The following is a 24,308-nucleotide window of genomic DNA, read 5'->3' as shown; positions in this document are numbered from 1 at the left end:
TTATAAGGCCAATGCTCATTTTACAATTTTACAGACATGGACATAAACCAAGTTCCACAAAAGGAAGTGTGACCTGGGAAAAATAGTATTCTTGGCAAAAAGTGGAAATACTGAGGTTTCATACGTACTGACCACCACTGTTTCACACGGGCAACTGGCATTTCTTACATTGCATCCATATGTCAGCACTTGCTAACATAAATCAATATGAGTTATTCTAATTAGCTGTTACTCTTAGGCCATTAAAGAACCTCATTGACTGTCTCTCGCTTTGAAGATGACGTTTACTCAGGATTGCGAGCTTCTGCCATGTGTCTTCATGCGACTGAACAGGCCAATTCTCGATCCACAGAACTTTGTGCACATGAGGCAGGATGTCCCACGAGGTCGTGAGATCCAGAGTGCAGGATTTGCTTCATTTCCTTTCTTTCTCTGCCGCTGTTCTGCCTCATTATTAAGACCTTGTGACTGAAGCGTGATGCAACTTGATGGACAAGTTGTCGTTATTTTGAAAAATTGGTAGCAAGCTCCTCCCAGTCATGAATATCAATGCTGCCTCACTTCAAGGGGAATTTCAGAGTGTCTTTAAAGTGTTTTCTTTGTCCTCCCGGAACGCTGACCATTTGAGAGTTAAGAAAACAGGACCTGGCAGGGAAGACACTTGTTGGCCATCTGGACACAGTGTCCAGTCCATCAAAGTTGATCTTACAGTTTTGCCTGAAAGCTTGTGGAGCTAGCTTCAAGAAGGACTCTAGTGTTTGTTCGTAGATCCTCCCATTGAAACCAGAGGATGCAGCAGAGGTGATGGGATTTCCCTAGCACTCTTATGTGCCACTGATACACAGTCCAGTTGTCTCTGCAGTACAAGAGTGTGGTGACAACCACTATGCTCTACGTTAGGACTTATGTTGACTTACGGAGGTTTTCGTTGTCAAACACTTGCTGTCGTAGTTTGTAGAAGGCTGAGCTGGTGCAGCATATCCGGTTTTGGATCTCCTCGTCAATGGTAGCCTTTTGAGAGAGGTGGCTGCCATGGTATGAGAAGTGCTCAACACATCCAGAATCTCTCACTCAATGTATATGGGAAGTGGAATATTTGGCTGGCCAGGTGTGGGTTGATACGAGTTTCATTTTGACAACATTCAAGCACAGGTGAGTTTTTGTATGAAGAATTTAAGATATGGAGAGTGGCTTGCAAACCTGTGTAGAGTGGCCAACAACACTGGAGTCATCTGTAACTATAGGTCATGTTGATGGTGGTCAGTTTAGTTTTGACATGGAGGCATCAAAGGACCTATGGGGCCATCTTTTGTGTATGCATAAAGCTTGAGAGCATGCGCATAATTTGTGTGCATTGACTGTTTGGATACTTAAGTTCAGCTCTTCAGAGGAAAACATTGACTTTGATTGATTTTAAGTTGGATTTAAGAGATTAAGTGATGTAAAAAGTATTAAAGTGAAGATATGTAGCCAAAGTTGATATAAAATACAGCTTTGCACTGAATTTTCTGCAACATCACTTTCAGGGGCTATAAAGGAAGCTACACTACAAGCATATGCCAGTTCATCTAAGAAAATTATTATGCTGAATATCTTGATTCTGAATGAGGGTTTTCACCTTGCCTAAAATTGGCATATCCTGAATCCTGGACAGCTGAAGTGCATTTGTAAAAAGTAAGTTCACATTGTTATGAAGAGTGTTTAGTATTTTGTTGCTCAGTGCATTTGTTATATATTTTGGGCAATATACAATTTGTGCATGTTTTTTTTTCCAAACACTTTCTTCTATTATTCTTAGTTGCTGCCACCATTAAATGCTACCATATAAAGCGATGAGGATGGGATTTACTTGAGGGATCCTGAAGTGCTGCATGATTCAGGTGAAGAAGAGAAATTTACAAAGGGACAATCATGCAGATCCAATAATATCTTAGGCATTTTTTTGTCCACACCATCACGAGAACGGTGTTTATAGAACACCTACCTGGGCACCTCAGAGGATACCTGTTTTTTACAACTCTCCTTCCCAAAAGCAGCAGACACATGTTTTTACCTGATCAGGGATGGCTCCTCTCATTAGAAGAGAAAGGTGACCATAACATGAAGTGTTTGTGTTTTCACATCTTTGCATGAGACATCTGCCACATAAGGCAACCAACAGTTCATATGTATCAAGTAACAAACTCCATGATTACAAAGGGCAACACCTTCATGGTATTCCCTGTAGAAAGCCTGCCCAGGTAACAGGGTTTCCTTTTGTGCAAACTATTGTAGATGGCACCCATATGGACATTATTTACATCAACTCCTTAGCCTAAATGAACATAAAAGGTTTGCATTCAATGAATAGTCATGAGGATATCCAACCATGGGAGTATTGTTGTGCACCGCAGTGGTTTGTGCCATAGTAGTTGGGCCACACAAGAAATGTGAGCAAAGTTGAAAAAACAGTTTTGCTTTCCTCCTGATACCAACAATTATTTTCCTCAGGTAAAAGGGACCAAAGTAGCTGCCTTCACTCAGTTGAGGCCAACAGGGATAAGAGTTAGAATGGCCCATAGAAATTGAACATTAGCAGGTGAGAGTCCTGAGATTGTGGCATGAATCTGAGAAATTTGCTGCAAATGTCCTAATATGATTGAAGGGCTACAATAATATGTGGATATCCTGCTGCTAGCCTCTCCCTCAATGATACGCATGGCTCTGCCTGGGCTACTCATCTCCCAGGCTTCTTGCTGTTTGGCTGTGTTATTTGGTTCTTTCCGTCAATTTATGTGCTTAATTGTGTTGCAGAAATGAAAGGTGAAAGTCAGTGAATGGCTGTTGAGAAGGTAAATGGAGATGTGTAGGAGATGTGGTTCTGCTGCGTGTGATGAGAGGTGGAGAAGAAGCAAAATGGAATGCAGATGTGGAGGGGATGGATATAAAGCCAAATGTATAAAATAAGCAAGAAGTACTGGGAGAAGTTGGTGATTGTGCAAGTGTTCGGATGTAAGAAGAAATTTATATTAGTGCGTGATGAGAAGAGGGAAGTCTTCTTGGGATAAGGAGAGGTATTAAGCCCAGGTAATTGTATACTGAGGGTGTGATGGAGGGGAGGGAATTGTTGAGAAGAGTGGGGGAAGGATGAAATGAGTGTTGTAAAGTATTGTTGTGCAAAATGGAAAGGTGAAAAGCGGTACTTACTCATGCTGCTCGTGAAGTCATTGACTCTTGTCCTACATTGAAGCTAGGCTCTGAGGGTAATGCTTCTGACACTGACCCTCTCTCCAACCTCTGACTACTTAACAGTGGCCTTGAGGTTGTGGCTGAAGCTGCTGGGAAGCAGTATCTCCCTCCTTGCTTTGACTTCCTCCACTATGACCTACAGAGAGGCATCATGAATACCTGGGGCAGAAATATTTGCTCGGTGGGCCGGCGCATGCGTGCACCCGACCCACTCGAGTGCGAAATGATGCGTATTGACATCGGCCAAGCGTGCCAACATCAGCGCACAGTCACGGGATAGTTCGGTCGGCGGGTGCACGCCAGAGATGGCAGCGTGCCCGCCGACAATTAAAAGGCCTGTTAAGGCCACTAATTGATCAATTAACTTAAATTGTTCACTGCCTGTACAACTTAACGGTTGGCAGGCAGGCGAAAAGGTCAAGCAGCCTTTGGATTTTTTTGGAAACCTCATCCACAGGCGGGCTGAGGTTTCCAAAAGCAAATGAAGATAAAATAAAAGTTTTAAAATTGATTCAATAACATGTCCCTGTTCATGTGACAGAATCACATGAGGGGACATGTTTTATTACATTTTTATTTTCTTTTTTTAACAGTGCTCCACCTCCCTGAGGCAACTCCGTGCCTCAGGGCGATTATGCAGTGCCCAATCACGCACATGTGCCGAGTTCGTGCTCAGCTGGCTCGCACTCCCCTCCCCCACCCTTGCACAGGTAGTGCTGAACGCTGCCGTTTGCGTTTCACGCTGGATGGGCTTTAATTGCCTAGCAGCATGAAATCGCGATGCAGTGCCGATTGCGGGCAGCGGTCGGCTACCCAACTGCCCCCGCCAAGCCCGCCCACCAAGGACAAGATTCTGCCCCTGGTTTATATAGTTTATTTTACCTAGAGTATATGACTCTGTCAAAGCGGGAAATTCCATGTAGAATGCCACGAGATGATTGATGCTCTTATGTTCTCCAGGGCTTGGGCAGGTGGAATCACAAAGCTACTAAAAAGATTGAAGCAATTGAGGAATGTGCTGAAATGCAGATTGTTGCGCCAGTGTTACTCTCCTTTCCAGCATTATCCTAATGACTTTACTGAGCGAGATTGATAATTTAATACTACTTGTGACACGTCTTGGGAATTTTATGGAGTGGGTACTTATAATTTTGAACTGGGGTAACTATTGCTAGAAGAGTCAGGAGGCTTTTGTCCTAACAGTTTGGATGGGACTTGAATTCAGACCTGAAAGCTGAAATGATATAGCAGACTGTTACCAATTTCTCTTCACCACTTAACATTTCAATTAGGAACAAATGGTCACCCATAGAGGCGAGACACATTGAAGCAATAGGATATGGGTTCAGATCAGCAAGTTCCAGCGGAGTAAGTCCATAATCTTAGCAGTGACATTAAATGAATAGGGAAAATGAAGTAGAGTGCGAGGCACTTTAAGTCACTGTTATGTAATTCCCAGTAGCCGACTAAAGAGTGGTATTATCAGAGTCCTAGAAAGTTATTTGCTCATCCTTGTGGTGGGGAATATTTTATGGCCCATCTCTTCTTCCACTGCCTAACTGTTGCAAAAAAAATAATGAACCACTGAACTAATGAATCACTTTCCTGATGAAGTATGTTTTAAAGGAAATAAAAAATGCTCAGCAATTGAGAAGGATTTTTAACAACTTAAAGATAGAATTGTTTTGAGGTGCAATGAATAATTGTTTTAGTTGGAGACACAAATCTATGAAAAGATTCAATTTTAATCCAGAGGGGATTGCTAATCTCATGTTGGGCACTCTGCACTTGTGCTTCACGTTTTTTGAATTGTTGTCGGTTGACACTTAATCCTCTCCAATAACACATTTCCACTCAATTAAATCAGGGTGTATGGTGTTTTCTTTGCAGCTTTCCAAATACCACAGGTAGTTTCTATGGGCAAGATTTTTCGGATGGTGGGGTTTCCTCCCTCACCAACTGAAGAGTCAGTGGGGAACATATCCCTGCCGATCACGGCAGCCCCACAACCATTTAAAGCTTCAAGGGAGCGTTAATTGGCTGGAGATGCAGCTTCAGCCCCTCACCAGTGTGCAAATCTTGCCTCAGAGTGTTCCCGGCCAATCCGATTGAATTAGCTGCAGTGCCTGTGGCGGCAGTAACCACATAAAATAACAGTAAGAATTAAGCATTAATTTAACACAAGGTATTCAAGTCAATCGAGAGGGGAAATAAGTAAAGCAGGAAAGAATTAGCAGCATTCTAAGTATTTGCCTGCTTGGTTGGAAAATGAAGGAGCTCCATAGTGTGCAGATCTGATTTGCAATTGTACAAATGAGTTAAGTACAATAACGACTTTGATTATACTGGCAGTGGTACACTGTCGGAAGCAATGATTACTACTATTGATTGATGATGAGTAGTGTTCGAAAACATATACAAAAGTCATACCATTTAGAAGTGGCTCACTATCTCCCTTTCTGTCTGTCAGCTAATTACATTTATATCCATAAAGCTACTGACCTATGCAGAAAAATCCATCTAATGCTCAGTTGTCAGCTCGGACCTAGATGAATGAGGCCATTGATCATCCAGAGGAAGGTCAATTAAAATGCAATCATTATACACAAAAAGCTGACAATTAAAGAAATAGGTATTTAGATCTTTTGTTGCTCTCTCTCTCCTCTTCATATATAACTGGAAAATTCAATTTGAAAGCATTCTAGAGAAAATCTCTGCATGTTGCAGGAAGCTATTCATGACACTGGTGAAGCATTTACACTACATCTGCAAACTTAGGCTATAGTCAAATATCTATTGGTTTCATTTCAGAATCAGTGAAATGCAGTATGCAGCCAACAGCCAGAGTTATACTATAGGCTGCACATCCTTTTTTTATTCTTTCATAGGATGTGGGTGCCGCTGGCTAGGCTAGCATTTGTTGCCCACTGCTAATTGTCCTTGAGAAGGTTGTCCTGTTCAACTTATAGTAAATTCTACCATAAAGAAACTCTGTGAAGTTTTTTTTAAAATTTAGACATATGCAGATCTTGGCACATTTATTAAAATGTCAGAAATGGAGAAGCAGGAAAATCATTATCAACTTCAATAGTTTCCAGGAGGTTCAACAGACAGCCTGGGCATTTTTAAAACATGGCTTTACATCAGCCTGGAATTATACTGCAGTCAATCTGAACCTAGAAGTGTGCCATGACCTTCTGGTAGGGGTCTCAAGCTGCTTGGCTTTAGTACAATTAAGCCAGAGCTTGAGATCAGACATCCAAATTATGCTGGCACTATCAGGTCAGGGTGCATTTGAAACTGTTCTATATTGATGCAAAAGAAACAACACAGCTGCAGTGTAAGAATTATAGGCTTGAATTTTAGGCTTGTCGAGGCTTGTCGGGCGAGTGTGATCAGTGGGACAGGAAGCGGATGTGAAATTCACTCCTGCCCACGATCAGCTTCCGACAGTGATTTCACCTTGGCTGGCTAATTAACTGCCGGCCAGCGTGAAACACACGCTGAGAGAGGCTCAGTGCTGCCAAGGCAGGGTTGGGGGGCAGGGGAGTTGGTGGTGGGGAGAGGGTGGGCACCGGGACAAATGAGGGTCTGGGTTTAAAGCGAATTTCCCTGAAGGCTGACAATCATTGTGCAACTGCCTCAGGGAGCTTCTGTGAGTTTCCAGGGGTCAGACTACTTTTTCAGATCTTGTGCTGTCCATTGCATCTGCAATATGTCACCTGCATCCGGAGCCCATGCCAGGCGGGATGGAAATGGCCAGAGCCAGTCTGCCCCCTACTTTTCTGATGAATGCCTGCGGGTTCTGCTGGAGGCAGTCAGTGCCCGATGGGAGATATTGCTACCATGAGATGGAAAGAAGAGGGCACCACACTTAACAAAGGAGGCATGGATGGAAGTGACAAGTCAGGTCAGTGGACATGATGTAGTCTGAAGGACCTGGATACAGTGCAGGAAGAGGTTCAATGACCTTCTGCGCTCTTCCAGTTTTAGCCGTGGAGAGATGAGTTTGAGGGTGGCAGCACTTGTTGGTGTTCACGGGTGTGAAATCCCGAGCGTAAATTGACACATATTCTGCTGCCTTGAAAGACTACATGTGATTATACTGGATGGCTGGCATATATGTAAGGATGAGCTCTGACAATGTGATGGGCACCTGAAACTGCATCTTTGAGGGGAAGGCTGCTATGTTCTGGCATGTAGAGGGGGTATTAATGAAAGCACTGTTGTCCTTACAGGAGAAGAGTCGTCACAATGTGCAGGAGCGAGGATGGATGGATGGTTGTGTCCCTAATCCTCTGATCTTCAGTCAGGCAGAGGAGCAAATGTTCGAGATGGCGTGTGAACGTGCAGCCAAGTCCACTGGTCATGGAGGGACAGGAGTCTAGGAGAAGGGTGAGAGTTCAGAGGACAGGGGAGAGACTGGGGGAGAGTATGAGAGATGTAGAGCAGTGGTTGTAATACCGATGTGTGAAATCTATTAATCCCCATTACTCGTTCATTTAGAAGTGTTTGCTCAGCTAAATGTCCATTCTGAGAAGCTACCAGACTGCATGCACTCGAGTTCTTAATGATGCTCGAGAGATATAACATTTTTTTCCCCCCTTCCCTCAGATGGAACATCCTCTAGACCACAGAGGCACCCAGAAGAAGTTCCCTTGGCAGAGGATGACCTGCAGCCAGATGCCCCATGTCACATCCTCCCTCTGCACCATGCACCAGCACTGATACAGGCACGTCGGTGGGCATAAATATTTTGGAGCAAATGTCAGTGCACGCTGGGGAAAGCACGTCACACTCGCCTGAGGAGCTGGCAGAGGCAGAGAACCCCAGTGTGTCGGCAGTCAGAGAAATGCTGGAGACCAGGTCGATGCTGAGCCTGAGGCAGATGATGAGCCTCTGGAGTCGCCAATTAGGCGGCAAATGCTGGATGTCCAACGGGACACATGTGAGGATCTGGCAGAGATCCTTGATCTTTGTGTGCCATGGTCTCTGTATTGGAGGAGAAGACCATGCACTGCCTTGGCCCAGATCTCTGAATGCATAGCTTCCTCCATAGAGAAAGTGGTGACCCTCATGGAAGGGAAGCTCCAGGAACTCAATCAGGGGTTTTTGGGACTGTGTTCAGATCTGCAAGCCCACACACTGGCAGTGACCTCAGCAGGTCACTGCCAGTGTGAGAGATGGATGAGGCACCAAGTGACTCTGCTGGCTGCCCATCCAAATATGGTGAGCAAGGAGGTTCAAACAAACCTTATGTTGGCAGACGACCTGCAGTTCCATGAAACTGGGGGCTCCTCTCAGGCACTCCTGATGATGGCAGCAGCTCCTCTGCTCCTCTGCCAGTGACTGTCACATCTGAGGACACTGCGATGACTGAGGAGTGCCCAGCCATAGCGCTGGTCTCTCCCACCCAGAGGATGGCCGCCAAAGTCATCAAGACCAACGGGGCATCAGAGTCAGCAGTCTTCCTCCAATGCAGCTGGCAATGAGGGGGCAGCGCCAAGGTGTAGCACTCGCAAATTTAAGCCACTATGATCACATAAAGGGTCTCACGGGTGAATCATTTTTCATTGACATGTGTGTAATGGTGTATATCTCACACTTCATTATTAAAATGAGGTCATCTCCAAAGGCCTTGGTGTGCTTCATGCAATTGTTAGAGAGGAGGCCTGGGAGTCATGTGTCACACACAGACTGGGCTGTAATGTTAATTTCAGAGGTAGGAATATAAGTGGAGCATGTCAGGAGGGCCTCATTAGCACCAGTCAGCAAGGTGGTCGTCCCCTCGCCATTATCTTGACTCCTTGGTTTGGAGCCCTAACTGAAAGTCCTCTGAATCAAGGTCTCCCTAGCCGCCCTGCCTCCTGTAAGCTTCCTCAGTGTGCACAGTCAATGACCCCCTGAGTTCTTGGAAATTCTGCAATTGCAGCAAATCCTCTGGCTCGGTCTGCCTGGCTGGCATTGTCTGACCTGAGGTGAATGAAGGTGTTGACTCTTTAAAACAGTGCATCTGTAACGAGCTTGATGTGACTGTGCACAGCGGATTGTGAGACTCCACAGAGATCTCCCACTGACCCCTGGAATGACCTTGAGGCATAAAAGTTCAGGGCCACTGTCACCTTCAGAGCCACTGGCACTGGGTGGCCAACAATACAGTTTGAGGCTATTTTGGGGTTGATCATGTCGCAGATAGAGGTGACTGTTTCTCTGGAGGGGTGGAGTCTTCTTCGGCGCTGAACCTCTGTCATGTCCAGGTAGCATGATCGCTGCCCGTATACTCTAACTGCTGGGTATTGGCACCTTCTCCCTTGCAAATCCTGCTGGTACTCCACTCCTTCTGGCTGCACCTCTCGGTCCAGAGGGCAGATTCTGGATGGTGCCTGTGGGCAACTGGCCTCCTTTCCCTTCTGGCCCTCTCCTGCTCTCCTGAGAAGGTCTCTCCAGCTGAGTACACAATCTCCATGTCAGACCTGATATGTGTACAGGTTTCAGCACCTAAGGGGCCTTTCTGCAGAGAGCTTCCGCAAATGTTTAGCAATCCTAGAATGGTCCAAATCAACCAAAAGATGCCAGAAACAATCTCTAATCCAACAACAAACAATTCACAGCAAAACTAACACCTCACCTTACCAACATCTTGTAGGCTGGCCTTTTATCCTGCACTGGATGTAGAATGAATGAAAAACGTGAAGGCCGTCTGGCTAATTGGCCTGAGTGCCTAGCGTAAAAGCACACGGGCCACTCAAAATTGCAGTCAATTAGGGATTTAATGGGCTTAATTGGCATTTTAACTCTCGCTGGCATACTTCTGATTTCCATGCGTGCCTGCTGACCGAAATATCGAGAGGTGGCACGATGGTGTTGGGACGCTTTCCCGACATTATCGTGCCCCGCGCCCACACGGCGAAGGTAAAATTCTGGCCATACTTAACCATGTGCAGAATGTATTTCATACAAAAAAAATCCAACTCCTCTGTGAGCAACAGAAAATATCTACAAAACAGCATCAGTACTAGGACACTCTAACTTTCTCTCTCTCTCCTGGCCATTGCATTATAAAGCTAGTTCCAGTAAATGTGAGCAGTTACATTTCCAAGCAGAGTGATATTTTTAAATTCATGGCAGGACAAATTATTTTTACTTGCTCTGTGACTGAATAGTACTTTGGAAATTATTGAAATCCAGTTCAAAATACGTCCTCCATTTTTTAAGGCTAAAATTCCAAATGGTAGTGTTGTAAATGATACCCGCATTTACAAGTTCTATATTGTGCTATGAAATCCAGAATTGATTTTTAAAAAAAAATCTGGTAGCTTAAGAAAAGCTAAGGTTTTCCCTCTCTGTACCTTATTTTTTTTTTAGAAAACATGATAGGTCACTTCGAAATCCCAGTGTGACGCATAGGTTAACTTTGGGTAAAGCAGGTGTAAGCTTTCCATAACAAAAACAGAATTACCTGGAAAAACTCAGCAGGTCTGGCAGCATCGGTGGAGAAGAAAAGAGTTGACGTTTCGAGCCCAACATGACCCTTCAACAGAACTGGCTTTCCATGTAGTTCGTACAAGTAAAATTTTAAACAGAGCTGAATTACCTAGAAGTAGACATTACTAATTAATGAATTACACATATAGATGGCATACAATGTGAAATCCTAGTTTGTTTTCATTTGTAGCAGACACTTGTGAAGCGGTGGAGGACATTCAATTCCAGATTTAAAAATAATGACAAATTCGCAAACTTTCCACTGGAACGTTCAGTATCAAATATAACCGAATAATTCCTGTTTGAAAGTTTTGAGGATAAAACCGGGAGATTTCATGAAGCTATCAAAATAGGAGGATTGCAGAATTTCAATGGCTCTGTTGCAGGAGGTAGACTTGATTGTACAGCAAAGTGCAATGTCTGGAACTAAAACACAGTGGCAGAAAGAACTTGCATTTGCATAGCGCTTTTTACGACCTCAGGACAACCTAAAGCGCGGCACTTCAAATGAATATTGATGAAGTGTGGTCACTGTTGCAATGTAAGAAGCACAGTAACTCGAGCAGGTTCCTGGTCTAAATCCGAATTTGGAATAAATGACTCATTCTCTTCCCCCTTGCTAAATACTATAACTTTTCGTAATGTTTTGTCGTAATGTTTTTGTTAATTTTCCCCTTGTGGGCTAACTGTCAGTTTTGCAGCATCGGTTAAATCGTAAGGAATATTAAAGCTCAATACGATCAAAATACAGTAACCTTCAGAATAAACAAGCCCAGCTTCAGCCTGACGCTGGAAGACTTTTATGGTGCAAGTCTCGTCGACATTTTGAGAAAGAAAATCTTAATATTGAAGGATGAACACAACACGTTTCTCCTAAGTGCTCCCATTTCGTTGATTTTATTGTAAGCTAGCAATTCCATGTCGCATTCAAAACTTGTGCGCATTTCTGACCCACAATCAATGGCTGCATGTAGCATGGGGGAAAACAAACGTACACCCGCCGTGGTTAATGAACTAGTTTACTTCGGAATCCAAAATGTTTTGTCAATATTTTTACCTTGTAGCGAAGTCACAAATGACAACAACATGAAGTTAGGAACAATGACTAAGTTTTCTTGGAATATTCACCTCTAAATAAATAAGCCACTTCAACCCACATATTCTAACCCCCGGTTCGATATCAGCTGTGCTATCCAGAACAAGATGTTCAGGGTCGGTCTTTAAATAATTAAATTCAATTTCTTTCTGCTTAAAGAGTATTTTGGTATTTTGTAAATTGTTTAGGAGCTCAGAAGCTCGCTACCTAGATCCAAATTTCAGCACAAAATAAATAATTTTAAAGTGTGCATTTCCCTAAAAATCCCCGACACGTTAAAGGTAGCGATGGTTTGTTTGTAAACAGCAAAAATGCTGTTTGCCTCTCGTGCAGAGGCCCATGGTGCACAACAACGTACAAACAAATGTATGGTTTGCTACTGTACTAGGTTTGATATGTAGACTTGTACATATACACGCGTACATAGAGAAATGAAAATATTAGATTTTATATGTAGAGTCTGATTAGATAGAGATACATATGCAAATTATAGAGAGCAAAATATATCAATATACACACACTATATACAGAGAGAAATATGTACAAACACTCGCGCAGACCTGTGTGAGAGGTATGTTTGTAATCATGAATTCGCGCCTACACAAACGAACAGAAGTGCTAATCAACCTGATGTGCTTTGGGTGATTATTGTTCAACTTTTGGGCCTCTTATCTGAGAAATGCCATTGACTTTGGCACTGCAGGCCCTAAATGTGGATTTATTTTAAAGTTATTTGAGAGTTCGGACATCGAGTGTACCATGGATCTATAGTTAACGTTTTCAGACACATGGTGCACAATGTGGGATATGAAGGGATTCTTGTGCGGACGCATCAATGGCACATGGAAAGGTCTCCACATAAAAAAGTTTATGTGCACAACAATTACCTGCGTTTCAGTTGTTAATGAGGCAAGGGCATCCGATTATACTGTCCCTGCCAACACAGCACTAACTGCAGCACAGAGCCCAGAGTTCACCAAATTAAGTGACAGACCTCTGCGAATAACGGTCCACGCAGGCAGGGTGATTTACTGGCCTCCTAGTTTGGTTTCTTACTAATTGTTCAAGTAAAGGATGCAAAGGTTGACCTCGCATCTATAGGGCAGTCAATTTAACCTCGGTGGTGAGGAAGCTTTTAGAAACTATAATCTGGAGCAAAATTAACGGTCACTCGGACAAGTGGGGATTAGTTAAGGAAAGCTAGCAGGGATTTGTTAAAGGCAAATTAGGTTTAACTAATTTGATTGAGTTTTTTTTTGTGAGGTCACAGGAAGGTTTGATGAGGGCAATGTGGTGGATGTAATGTACATGGACTTCCAAAAGGCAATTAATAAAGTGCCACATAATAGGCTTATCAGCAAAGTTGAAACCAGTGGAATAAAAGGGGCAGTGGCTGTATTGATACAACGTTGACTGAGTGATAGGAAATAGAGTAATGGTGAACTTTTGATTTTTGGACTGGAAGCAGGTAGCGGGGTTCCACAGGTGTCCGTACCAGAACCACTGCTTTCATTGATATATATTAATGACCTAGATTTGTGTGTACAGGGTACAATTTCAAAATTTGCAGGTGACACAAAACTTTCAAGTATTGTGAACAGTGAGGAGGAAAATGATTGACAAATGAGGACAGAGGCTGGTGGAATGAGTGGATAGGTGGCAGATTAAATTTAATGCGGAGATGTGAAGTGATGGAATCTCATAAGAAGAATGAGGAAAGAAAATAAAAAGGGTGCAATTCTAAAATGAGTGCAGGAACAGAGAGACCTAGAGACAAATCATTGAAGGTGACAAGTTGAGAAATTGAATAAAAGTGCATACAGATCCTGGGCTTTATGAATAGCTGCACAGAATACAAAATCAAGGAAGTTATAATGAGCCATAATAAGACATTGGTTTGGCCTCAACTAGAGTATTGTGTCCAATTTGGGCACCACACTTTAGGAAGGATGTGGAGGCTTAAGAGAGGGTGCAGAAAATATTCATGAGGGACGTCAGTCGCGTGGATAGATTGGAGAAGCTGTGGTTGTTTTCCTTAGAGCAGCTGATTGAGATGAAATTTATAGAGGTGTTCAAACCATGAGTAGTTTAGACACCGTAGATAGAGACATTGGTCACATTGGTGGAAGGGCAGAGGATCCTTGGACGCTGATTTAAAGTGATTGTCAAAAGAACCAGAGGCCAAAGAGGCAAAAAAGTAGTGAGAGGTTAGGATCTGGAATGCACTGCCTGAGACTGTGATGGAGTTAGACTCAATCTTAGCTTTCAAAAGAGAATTGGATAAGTACCTGGAGGGAAAAAAAATCAGGGCTGGGGGAAAGAGTGAACAAGTGGGACTTGCTGAGTTGCTGTTGCAGAGAGTGGGTATGCATGGACACGACGGGACGAATGACCTCCTGTTCTGTAACCATTCCATGATTCTACGAATAAAAACATTTGAGGGAACAACGACCTCTTTTTCAGCCAGTGAATGAAGGTCGAGAAGCCTATCTAAATTTAAGAAAATAAAATGTTATTATAAATGGAATGTCTGGCTGGTTGCAGTTACATTGTGGCCAACTCGACATAATATGGAACAAGGTGATCTCTTGGAGGTGCTGGCTTCAATCACTGAAGCCAAGGTTGAGTTGGCTTTGGGAATCTTTTTCAGTCTTATGAGGTACCGAATTTTGGAGTTGGTATGATACACATTTCAGTGAAGCACCAGACCAGAAAGAAAAGTGCAATTGTGTCATTTCAGCCCTCTAATGCTACATAAGGTTTACTAGAGTTCATGGCTTTGCAGAAAATATCAGGTTATAACAACACCAATATGATTGTTTATCATTACAGCGCATAACCATTTACCCAGGTCCACTCACACAGGAGGCTGGTTTTAGCACTTAAATTGTTTCCTCTCCGTGTCTCTTTCTATAAGATTCCCGTCACTATCATTATCTACAATTCTAAACCCAAGTTGTGTTTTCAAACTATTAGCTCTGTAGCTTAAGCGTGAGGGTTTTTAAACATTATTTAGAAATAAATACATTCATTGTATGTAGAGCGGCATGAGACATTTCTGAAAGATGTGATATGTGGCATCCTTTTTAGCAATATGAAATGAGTAATTATAGGTAAAACTAGACTCCACTGTGTGCCAAAATGATCATTGATGGGCTATGTGTGCATTCATTACAGGTTATATAATTATCCATCATGTGGACATAACACTTTATAAAGAAGGAAAGAGCGTACATTCGAGCTTCAACAGCGTTGCTCACCACACTAAATATTGTTTGCATAACTACACCATGCAACACTTTTTATAGTTGCTGTACTTCATTAAATTCAACACTGCAAAATGTTTGCTTTTAAGAAAAAGAAATACAAAATTCATTTTTCAAACACTGGTATCCATCCATGAGCCATTAAGATCATATTAATAATGTTATAAAACTAACAATCTAGAAAATTATTAATATGTATGTAATCCTAATATTTTATTAGGATTGGCAAGACAGGGCATTAAGAATGTTATTGCACTTGTAGTTTACATTACAAGTGCTTTTGCTTTAAGAAAACTATAAGGAAGTTGAATTTATAATTACATTTTATTATCTATAAATTGCATGTTTCAGAGTGTTCTAATATTACAGTAGGGTCATCTGTTAGCCCTCGAAAGGGTTTGAAATTAAGCATTAAAGTCAATGCCACTTTGATTTTACCGATCTAACTAAGGAAGAGGTATCATTATTGTACTAAGGGTTGAACACTAAATTGCAGTTCGCTGACCTGTCACTCAGACTGACAACACAGACAAGGGGGCTTTGATCTCCATACGGGTAAGGTTGCAAGCAGGAGTCTGTACGGGAGAGACTGCAAGCAGACTGATTTCCACTCGCAGTCAATAGGAATCGGAAGACCTTTTATTATAAATCGTACACACATCACTACATGAATAACCCATCCCATGCCATTGATCTTCTTTTGAAATTACTGCTTTAGCGATCACAACTTGTTTCTATACGAACTCGAACATCTTCAATAACATTTGTAACAAACTATAATATAAACTATAAGGTGCTGAGGTCCAAATATAACTGTTAGAATTTAAACGACGTGTTGACTTTCAGTTTTCAGAATTGTAATTCAAATATTAGATGCAATTTGAATACAAATTTCACAAAAGAACTGACAATATATCAGTTCTCTAGATGTTGATGTTTTACGATTATTGCTTTAATGTTATTTTCATTACAGAAAGCATAGCACCACATGAAATGTAAATATATACTACATTTAAGCATATACAAGACATCAAACCGGACTTTGTGGAAAATTGATTAGTCAATGAGAACAGAATGTTGTGACTCTTTAAGTTACTTACAATCTGCTACAATAAGCCTTGCCTTATATTTTAACAGACTCCGAAACTATGTTTGTTTAATATATGAGACACATGCTAAGTCTTTCAAACAATTTCATTTGTTTTCAAAGTATAAAGTAATATATAACACCATAATAAAACATAAAACAAAAAATAATTTATATTTAAGGCAAGACTTCAATCTTTTTCAAATATTTAATTGTATTGAATTAATTTTTATCTTAAAATAGAATGGCATGCTAAATTCACTATGGTCAGCATTGTTTCATTTTAATACTTCCTTCTATATTTCTGATCTAAACATGATTAATATATCAACTAGTTTCTGCTATCTCCTGCCACCCTGAATGTTTATAAAATGACTGAAACTGAAAACACAAATTAAATTATTTATCGCTAAGTATGGGGTCAAGCTGAACTGTCATTTCCAGCCAAACTGAAGTTACTTTCATTTTTGCAATAAGGACACATATCTTTTCTCATCAATTTGTATTGAACCTGTAAAGTGCTATCAGTACAATACTCAACTGATTTTGTATTTTTATGTTTCACTTAACTGAAATGCTCATAGTCATTATTTGAAAGCAACCCTTCTGTAATTTTATGTTTTCCTTTTCGTGATTAAATTATTTGAACAGCTGCCCCAAAATATGGTTTATTTCTGTACACGTAATAGTCTTAAAATGTTTCCCCACTTGGTAATAGAATGGTTATTTCTGTGGTGTGTTTACAGGCTTATCCCTGTCTGAAAGCGATCTTATGCAATTAACCTATTTTTAACATCCTAAAATTAGTGTTAAAAATAACATGATGGTAAACAAGCTCCAGACTGCCTCATTACCCTCATTATTACTCTGATGTTCTGTGTCTCTGTCTATTAAATAGCAATGACAGGAGATTATTATTACCTCTGGGTCGTATCATACCAAAATAAGAATTCGTAGTAACCTATTAGCCCTTCTTCAATTTAGGCTATGTTTTCCTTGATAAACTACATTGGCCTCCGTTGATAATTTTTCTTTTAACTTATCAATTAATTGAATGATTTCCTAAATTAGTCATTCAGCTTGTTTGGTGCATTGCATTGACATTGTCAGATGTTGTTTACATCCTGGAAAAACACATCTTGATAATTGATTTTATTCCCATTCCTTTTGAGTCAGAAATGTGCTAGTTTAATATACTCTGAATTGAAGTTTCTCTTTATTTATATAATGGTGTTGCTCCTACAGACAGCAGGATATATGTGAGTGAGCTCCACTTATTCAAAAGAAGACCATACTTTAATTCTGTGCTGAAATAAATATTTACTTAATAGTGCTAAACTTTATAACACATAACATTTATGCTAGTGGTATGTTTTTGAACTAAAACCAATTATCTTGTTTGAATGTTCTTTTGACTTTCAATGATACCCTTTAGTGCAACCCACAAATTACTTACTGGAACAGAAATTCCAGTTGAAAAGGCTTTCAATGTAAATGATATATGCATGTTTAGTGTGAATTTAAAGTAGCATAATGTTGAAAAATCGCATACTCAACAAATATTGCCTTTTTAAATTAAATTTGATTAAGGAAATATGTTCAGTCATTTGTCCAGAACCATGTCCTTATTAAAATGAAGATGAAACTGTGGTCGGCAGAACTCTTGGTTGTAGTAGTTGAACTTGTAAATTTCAGATGAATCTGAATTTTCCCAGTGCTTAGTGATAAAACTCAGTTTCTTTTCAAAAAATGTGATTCAAGAATGTAACACACCAAGTACACATTCACAATTGATTTGGATCAGTCCCAGATCTCTTGATAAAAACAACTGAAGTTTGGTATTAATTATAATCACAGATAGTGTTGTTTCTTTCATACAGTAAATCATCATGCATTGAAGAAGGATGACTACACAGCAGATTCTTTCATTTGAATATTTGATTTTGTCTGACAATATACAAAATTCAGTAACATAAATCATTGTAATTTATTGGGTTAAGTGCATTAAAGTGAATGAGTGAGTCCGCTGCAGGAAATTACCAGCATCACAAATGATTTTACTCTAATTTATGGATGCTTTCCAGTTTTCATTTTCTACCCTGATTTTCCTACTTACTTTTTTTATTCAATTCCAAGCACGACAGCTTCTGAATATTTCTGCTCAACATCTTTCAGATTGAATGAAAAGATACACTAAACATGCATCCTTGCAGCTGGTGTCGGTGCAATTACTCCTCTGGAGGGATCAGCGGATGCACTTGGGTTTGAGAAGGTCCTGGCAGAAGGTTTAGGTCCAGCAAAGAGCCCACACTCAGCCCTGCAACCTGAGAAGATGAGGTTCCCTGCTTTTTTTTAAATGAATACAGATGGCTGGCACACAGAGTGGGCAACTTGGAAAAATGCCCCAGGGCACTCTCTTCACTGTCGTGTTATTCAACAAAATCAGTTGCTTGCAAGATGTCTGTGTTCTTTCTTAATCTGTGATCAGTCCCTTTTGGGCTTTTATCCTCTTCCTTTTGGAAAATGTCACCAAACTATCAAGTGTTGCTCAAAGATTGAACTGACTGAAATTATGATTTCATGCAGCCTGATCTGTACAGTAATAAACATCAACTTGAATTGGGAAATACACTGGAGAATACAAGATAGAAATTCTTACTCATACTTGCTTTCTACGTTGCCTTCTGCAAAATTCTTACTTTGAGAAAAACTGTAGAAAAATAAGCTGGTGTACCTGGTGTGTCACACTAACTGAAGTCAATGCCCCGAAGGGAGCGAATGAATCTGCATTTCATTACAAACTATATACTTTAAAGTAAGTTTTTAAGACAAAAACAAAGATAAACACAGAACTTGATGGCATTCATAGTAAAATGGTTAATTCTGATTTTAATTTTATGCCATGCTTTTGAAACATGAAATCAAACTACGCAATATATGAATGTTTATGGGGCCAGATTAGGGGGATGGGGGTGTAAATTTCCTCTTCTTGATGATTTTGGTGAAAAAATCAACATAAGTACAAAATGGAATAGGGAGCAATTTTAACCTAATTCACCTGAGGTAAAATGACAGAAATAGACTGGGCGCCCATTTTACAGTCCGCATGATTTTACTTTCCATTAACTTCAATAGGACATAAAGACTTGCTGCGTCTTGATGTCATACTCAGTTAAAAGCTGAATTGATTTCAAGTATAGCTCCATGGAATTTCATGACCTACACTTTTGTGGTAGTGATCAACTCAGTTTGCCTCGATATAAGATGGAAATGGATTGTAGTGTCAAAATGGAATTTTAGGAATACTTTTCATCCTGTTGCTAAACATCTGTGCTTAAGCATAGTGGCAACGCGTTTCCAAAGTGCTTTTCTCTCCTGACGTCTACTAAGGCACCAAGATACTTTTGTCAAAAAAAAATCCAAGATTGTTCCTGCTGGCCCAAGTCCACACATAATAAATTGGAACAATTTTAACTTTGGGCGGAAAGCGCTGCGCAAGTGCTCACAGGGAACTCGCCGTTCAGGGTGAGAGTTGGGCCACTAATGCTCCTTTTGGCCCCACATAAATCTTTTGTAAAATTACCTTTGTTGGTTTTCTGAGAGACCCATTAAGGCCAGTCTATTGAGTACAAATAGGGCTGGGGCACACTCCGTGCATTTGTACCTCAAAATTGCTTCAATGTCTTAAGGGCATCATCGGGGCACAGTTTACATATCCGAATGGCTCTTATGGCAGAAGCAAGCGGTCCCCCAGGCCCTCCGTTGTATAGGGCCAAAGAAAAAGGAGCCAGGAGAATAGCGACCGGGAAAAGGATCACAATTAGCCCCATGATTTTCAGAATGGTGCCACCCCATTCTCGCCCATCAGAGGCCATGAAAGTCATTTTCTTCCCACATAAATAATGGGATATGCTTCCAAACTATTCAGTGTGACACCATTCCTCTCTGGTGTTCAATACTGGAAATGCACAGGATCGATTAACTCCCAAGCACAAAGACAAAAGCAAAATACTGCGGATGCTGGAAATCTGAAACAAAAACAGAAAAAAACTGGAGAAACTCAGCAGCATCTGTGGAGAGAAAACAGAGTTAACCCTTCGAGTCCTTATGACTCTTCTTAAGAGCTCAGCCTTCTGGCCTTCCCAAACTCGGAATAATATAAGCATTACCCACAACCGTCTCATGGGACACGTTTTTGGATCTCAGCAACCCTTTGGTGGATAAATGAAGGCCTGGCCTCTCCCTACAGGAAGAGAGAGATCAGAGATATTAGGCAGTGAGCTTCCGGAGACACGCTGACGACTTTCCTTGCAACCAATTGCAGTCACATAGGCCTTCGGTGGGCAGGTTGGGGTTCGGTCTTCAGCCCCGTTTTCCGACAGGGAAAGTTATGCATGGTACAGAGTGAGAGGAAATTAAAGTCATTTAATATGTCAGATAATGTATGATAACACGCTAGAAATAAATGTCAATATTTAAGTGGAAGTGCAGTGCCCCAAAGAAAGCCAAGCCTGTGCTTGAAGATAAATATTAGTTTGTTTATCATCATTCTAAAACGTGAGTTGCGGGAGTAAAATCAGAAGCATTGCAAGCAGCCGGTAATAAGACCGTGACATTGTGCTTTGTTCACAATTATTCAATAATGGTCACTGAATCAAAACATACACACGCTCATAAGGTATGATATTAGTCGAAAATGAGTGTGCTGTATATAAATAAGGCGATTAGTTCTTTCCAATCGCTGACTGATCATTCAGGGCAGAATAAAGTGTTGCAGTGATTCTCGAATAACTACAAAATCGGGAATGTCTGAACTCAACTGGAAATGAATCAACTGATGTGGAACTAAGCAATCCAGAGCACCAGAAACATCCAAAAGGGTTTTGCTTCAGCCGCCAGTTAAACATAGACGCCGAATTTCACTTCCGTTGACTTAAACGGAAATCGGGAGACGTATAATGTGCAGCTGAATCATTATCGACCGGTTTACACCCAAAACCTAGATTCAAACCTGATGTTTTCAGTGAGGATAACAGTGGCAGTGTTGCAATTAGCCTTAATTACCCCGATTTTAACAAAGTTGCTCAAATAGTAGCAGAGTGGTGGTGTGCTACAGATCACTCAGCAAGTTTGAATTGCTGTGGCAACATGCACCTTACATGCATGATGTGGGCTGGAGCTATGGATATCGATGATAGAGGCGCCAACTTTCTTTCTATCACATAGCTGACCAGGAGTCCCTCTTGCTCTTACAACCTGCCATGGGCCTGTATTGAAAGGTTAATAATCTGAAGAAGGGTCATACGGACTTGAAACGTTAACTCTCTTTCTCTGTCCACAGAATGCTGTTAGACCTGCTGAGTTTTTCCAGCATTTTCTGTTTCAGATTCCCAGCATCCCTTTGCTTTTATAATAATCAACATGTTTGGCCAAGTTATGGAGGCTTCCTTAGACATCAAGTCTTGGGGTGGGACTGAACTCAGAACTGCTGGTTCAAAGGCAGGGACACTACCTACTGTGCCACAAGACCTCCACAGTAGTAGCCTACTTATTACTGAATTCACCCTGTGCTTCTGCTCACCCTCATTTTAACCACGTATATTTGGCCATGGCTGAAGCACATGAAATACACAGGCGAGGCTCTCATGAGTACAGTTAAATCAGTACCCTTTGACATAATTAGGACCCCAACACTATTTTAGCTTAAAATTTGCAAGTTCCACTCAGTGGCCAAACTGCTAGTAAAACCTCATGGGCTGAATTTTGCTCTTGATGGGCGGGCGAGCCCAACTGACTTGGCGGCAGGCGGGCAGCCGATCACCGCCACCGAAACGGGCCCCACCACCATTTTAAGTGGGCGGGCCAATTAAGGCCCGCCCAGCGTGGCGCCTGACGGGAAGCGCTATGCGCTTCCTGTGCGGGCGGGGGTGGATTCCTCAAATGCGAGAGTGCGCTGTTTCACGCATGCTAAGGCTAAGTGCTGCCTCAGTGAGATCGCTGAAAGGTTTTCAAATTTTAAAAATAGAAAAATAAAAAAATCATTAACATGTCCCCCTCATGTGACAATGTCATACGAGATGAGACATGTTAATAAAGTGCACAAAAACTTTATTAAATTTTAAAAAAACCAACATGAAACCTCATCCTGCCGGTGGATGAGGTTACATGTTTTTTCAGAAGCCCACCAGGGCTCCTGGCCTGCCCGCCAACCTTAAGGTTGGACGAGCAGATCCTTTAATTGTTTTAATTATCCTGTCAATGGCTTCAATTGGCCATTGACAGGTTGGCGGGCGGACAGCTGATCGTGCTGTGCCCTCGCCTTCCTGAAGATTTAAATGGGGAGGGATGATGTCAGGAATTCCCCCCAACGTCATCCTACGTCATTTTCGCATTGGCGAGCGGGCCCCGCCCCCTTCTCACTGACGGAAAAATTCAGCCCCATGGGTTTAGGGTCTCTGAGCCACTGAAGCAGCATTTGGAGAGGTGATGGCATAGTGGTATTTACTGGAGTAGTAATCCAGAGAGCCAGGGTAATGCTCTGGGGACCTGGGTTTGAATCCCGCCATGGTAGATGGTGAAATTTGAATTCAATAAAAATCTGGAATTAAAAGTCTAATAATGACCATGAAACCATTGTCAATTGTTGTAAAAACCCATCTGGTTCACTAATGTCTTTTAGGGAAAGACCTGGTCTGGCCTACATGTGACTCCAGATCCACAGCAATGTGGTTGACTCTTAAATGCCCACTGAACAAGGGCAATTGGGGATGGGCAATAAATGCTGGCCTAGCCAGTGACACCCGCATCTCATGAATGAATTAAAAGAAAGCACGTTCACATGTAACCAGTTGAATCACAAGGTCTTCATGCTGTTTGGATTGCCAGGAGAGTTTCCTCATTTCACAGTTTGCATCTTCTTCACTGCTATTGCTTTATCACCTTTAGTAAGGTTTATCCATTTACTATGGTCGCTATTATTGCTAGATGAGTAACAGCAATCTCAGCAAGCTCAACCAGCAGCTCCACCTGCTGAAAGACAGCAAGTGAGGGGTGTTCTTGTGGGAGGCCTTATCCAGGACTACAGACCTTCAAGCAGGTTCTCCAATGTATTAAGTGGATGCATTTCTTCATCCAGGCTGTTGCTGACCTCTACAGCTTTCTGCGGAAGTACCAGCTCTCTGCTGTCCAGTATTCTATCCGTGGCTGTCAATGTCACCATAGTCTTTAACTTCTTTACCACATGACTCCTTCAGTTATCTTTCAGGAGATATCAGCTGCACCCCTCAGCTGCATTAGGAAGGTCACTGATGCTTCATTGACCAGAGCTCAGCAGTACACCACTTTCTACATTGAACTTGATAGTCAACAGGAAAAATTTTGGAATTTGCAGTCCTGTTGGTTTTCCTCAGGTGTCATTGACTACACATATGTTGCCATCAGGGCACCAGAACACCAACACACCAACATTTGTATTTCATTCTATTCCATTAACATCCCATCACACAAGCTGGATTGTGCAAATTCCTCCATGTACTCGGGCAATCATGTCCGTTTGGTACCAGACTATCAGTCTCCCAATATTTAACCCTTCCTGTAACATGGCAGGTGATTACTGTGGGACAAGGGATGCATGTAGTTCATGACACTCCTTTGCATGCCTGTGCAATTCAGATAAAATTAACGCCATGGCTCCACCAGGATCACTATTGAACACATCATTTCTACATGAAGAGTCTCCAATATAGACATTTTGTGTGCTGCATGCCGCACAGCATTGTTATACAGACAGGCCTGCATTTGGAGGAAGCACGGCAACAGGAACAGCAGCAGTCCTCATCAGATGAGGAAGACCACGATGAAGGTGAGGAAGCACCAGAAGAACACCTTGCAGCCAACGATATGAGGGATGGGTTAATTGCTCAGTGATTCCGTTGCCCTCTCATTTCCCTTACCCAGAGCCCCACCTCGTTAACAGCCCTTCACCACTCCATAAGAAAGAATGTTAAAACCATTCAGTCACCTAATAAATCAAAGACACACTGATAATGCTGTATGTAGTGTGAGGAGGGGAAGAATCAAGTAGAATAAGGGTATAGAGGTGATGAATGTAAAACCAAGTGTGCTAGATGTGAAATGAGGAAGGAGT

The 24,308-nt window shown here is 41.6% G+C and overlaps 1 protein-coding gene across 1 annotated transcript in view; it reads right to left on the bottom strand.

Moving 5' to 3' along the window:
• slc25a13 (solute carrier family 25 member 13) overlaps nt 1-23,381 on the bottom strand; it is a 403,392-nt gene extending 380,011 nt beyond the window's left edge. The window contains exons 1-2 of the mRNA XM_078535669.1: nt 23,249-23,381; nt 10,038-10,204 (exon numbers count right to left, since the gene is read on the bottom strand). Coding sequence (XP_078391795.1) covers nt 10,038-10,204; nt 23,249-23,381 — 300 coding nt within the window. The remainder of the gene's footprint in view (nt 1-10,037; nt 10,205-23,248) is intronic.
• Nucleotides 23,382-24,308: the final 927 nt, after the last annotated feature.

The sequence above is a fragment of the Cetorhinus maximus genome, chromosome 3 (genome assembly GCF_964194155.1).
Source record: "Cetorhinus maximus chromosome 3, sCetMax3.hap1.1, whole genome shotgun sequence".
NCBI lineage: Eukaryota > Metazoa > Chordata > Chondrichthyes > Lamniformes > Cetorhinidae > Cetorhinus > Cetorhinus maximus.
This window is presented reverse-complemented; position numbering and strand designations above follow the sequence as displayed.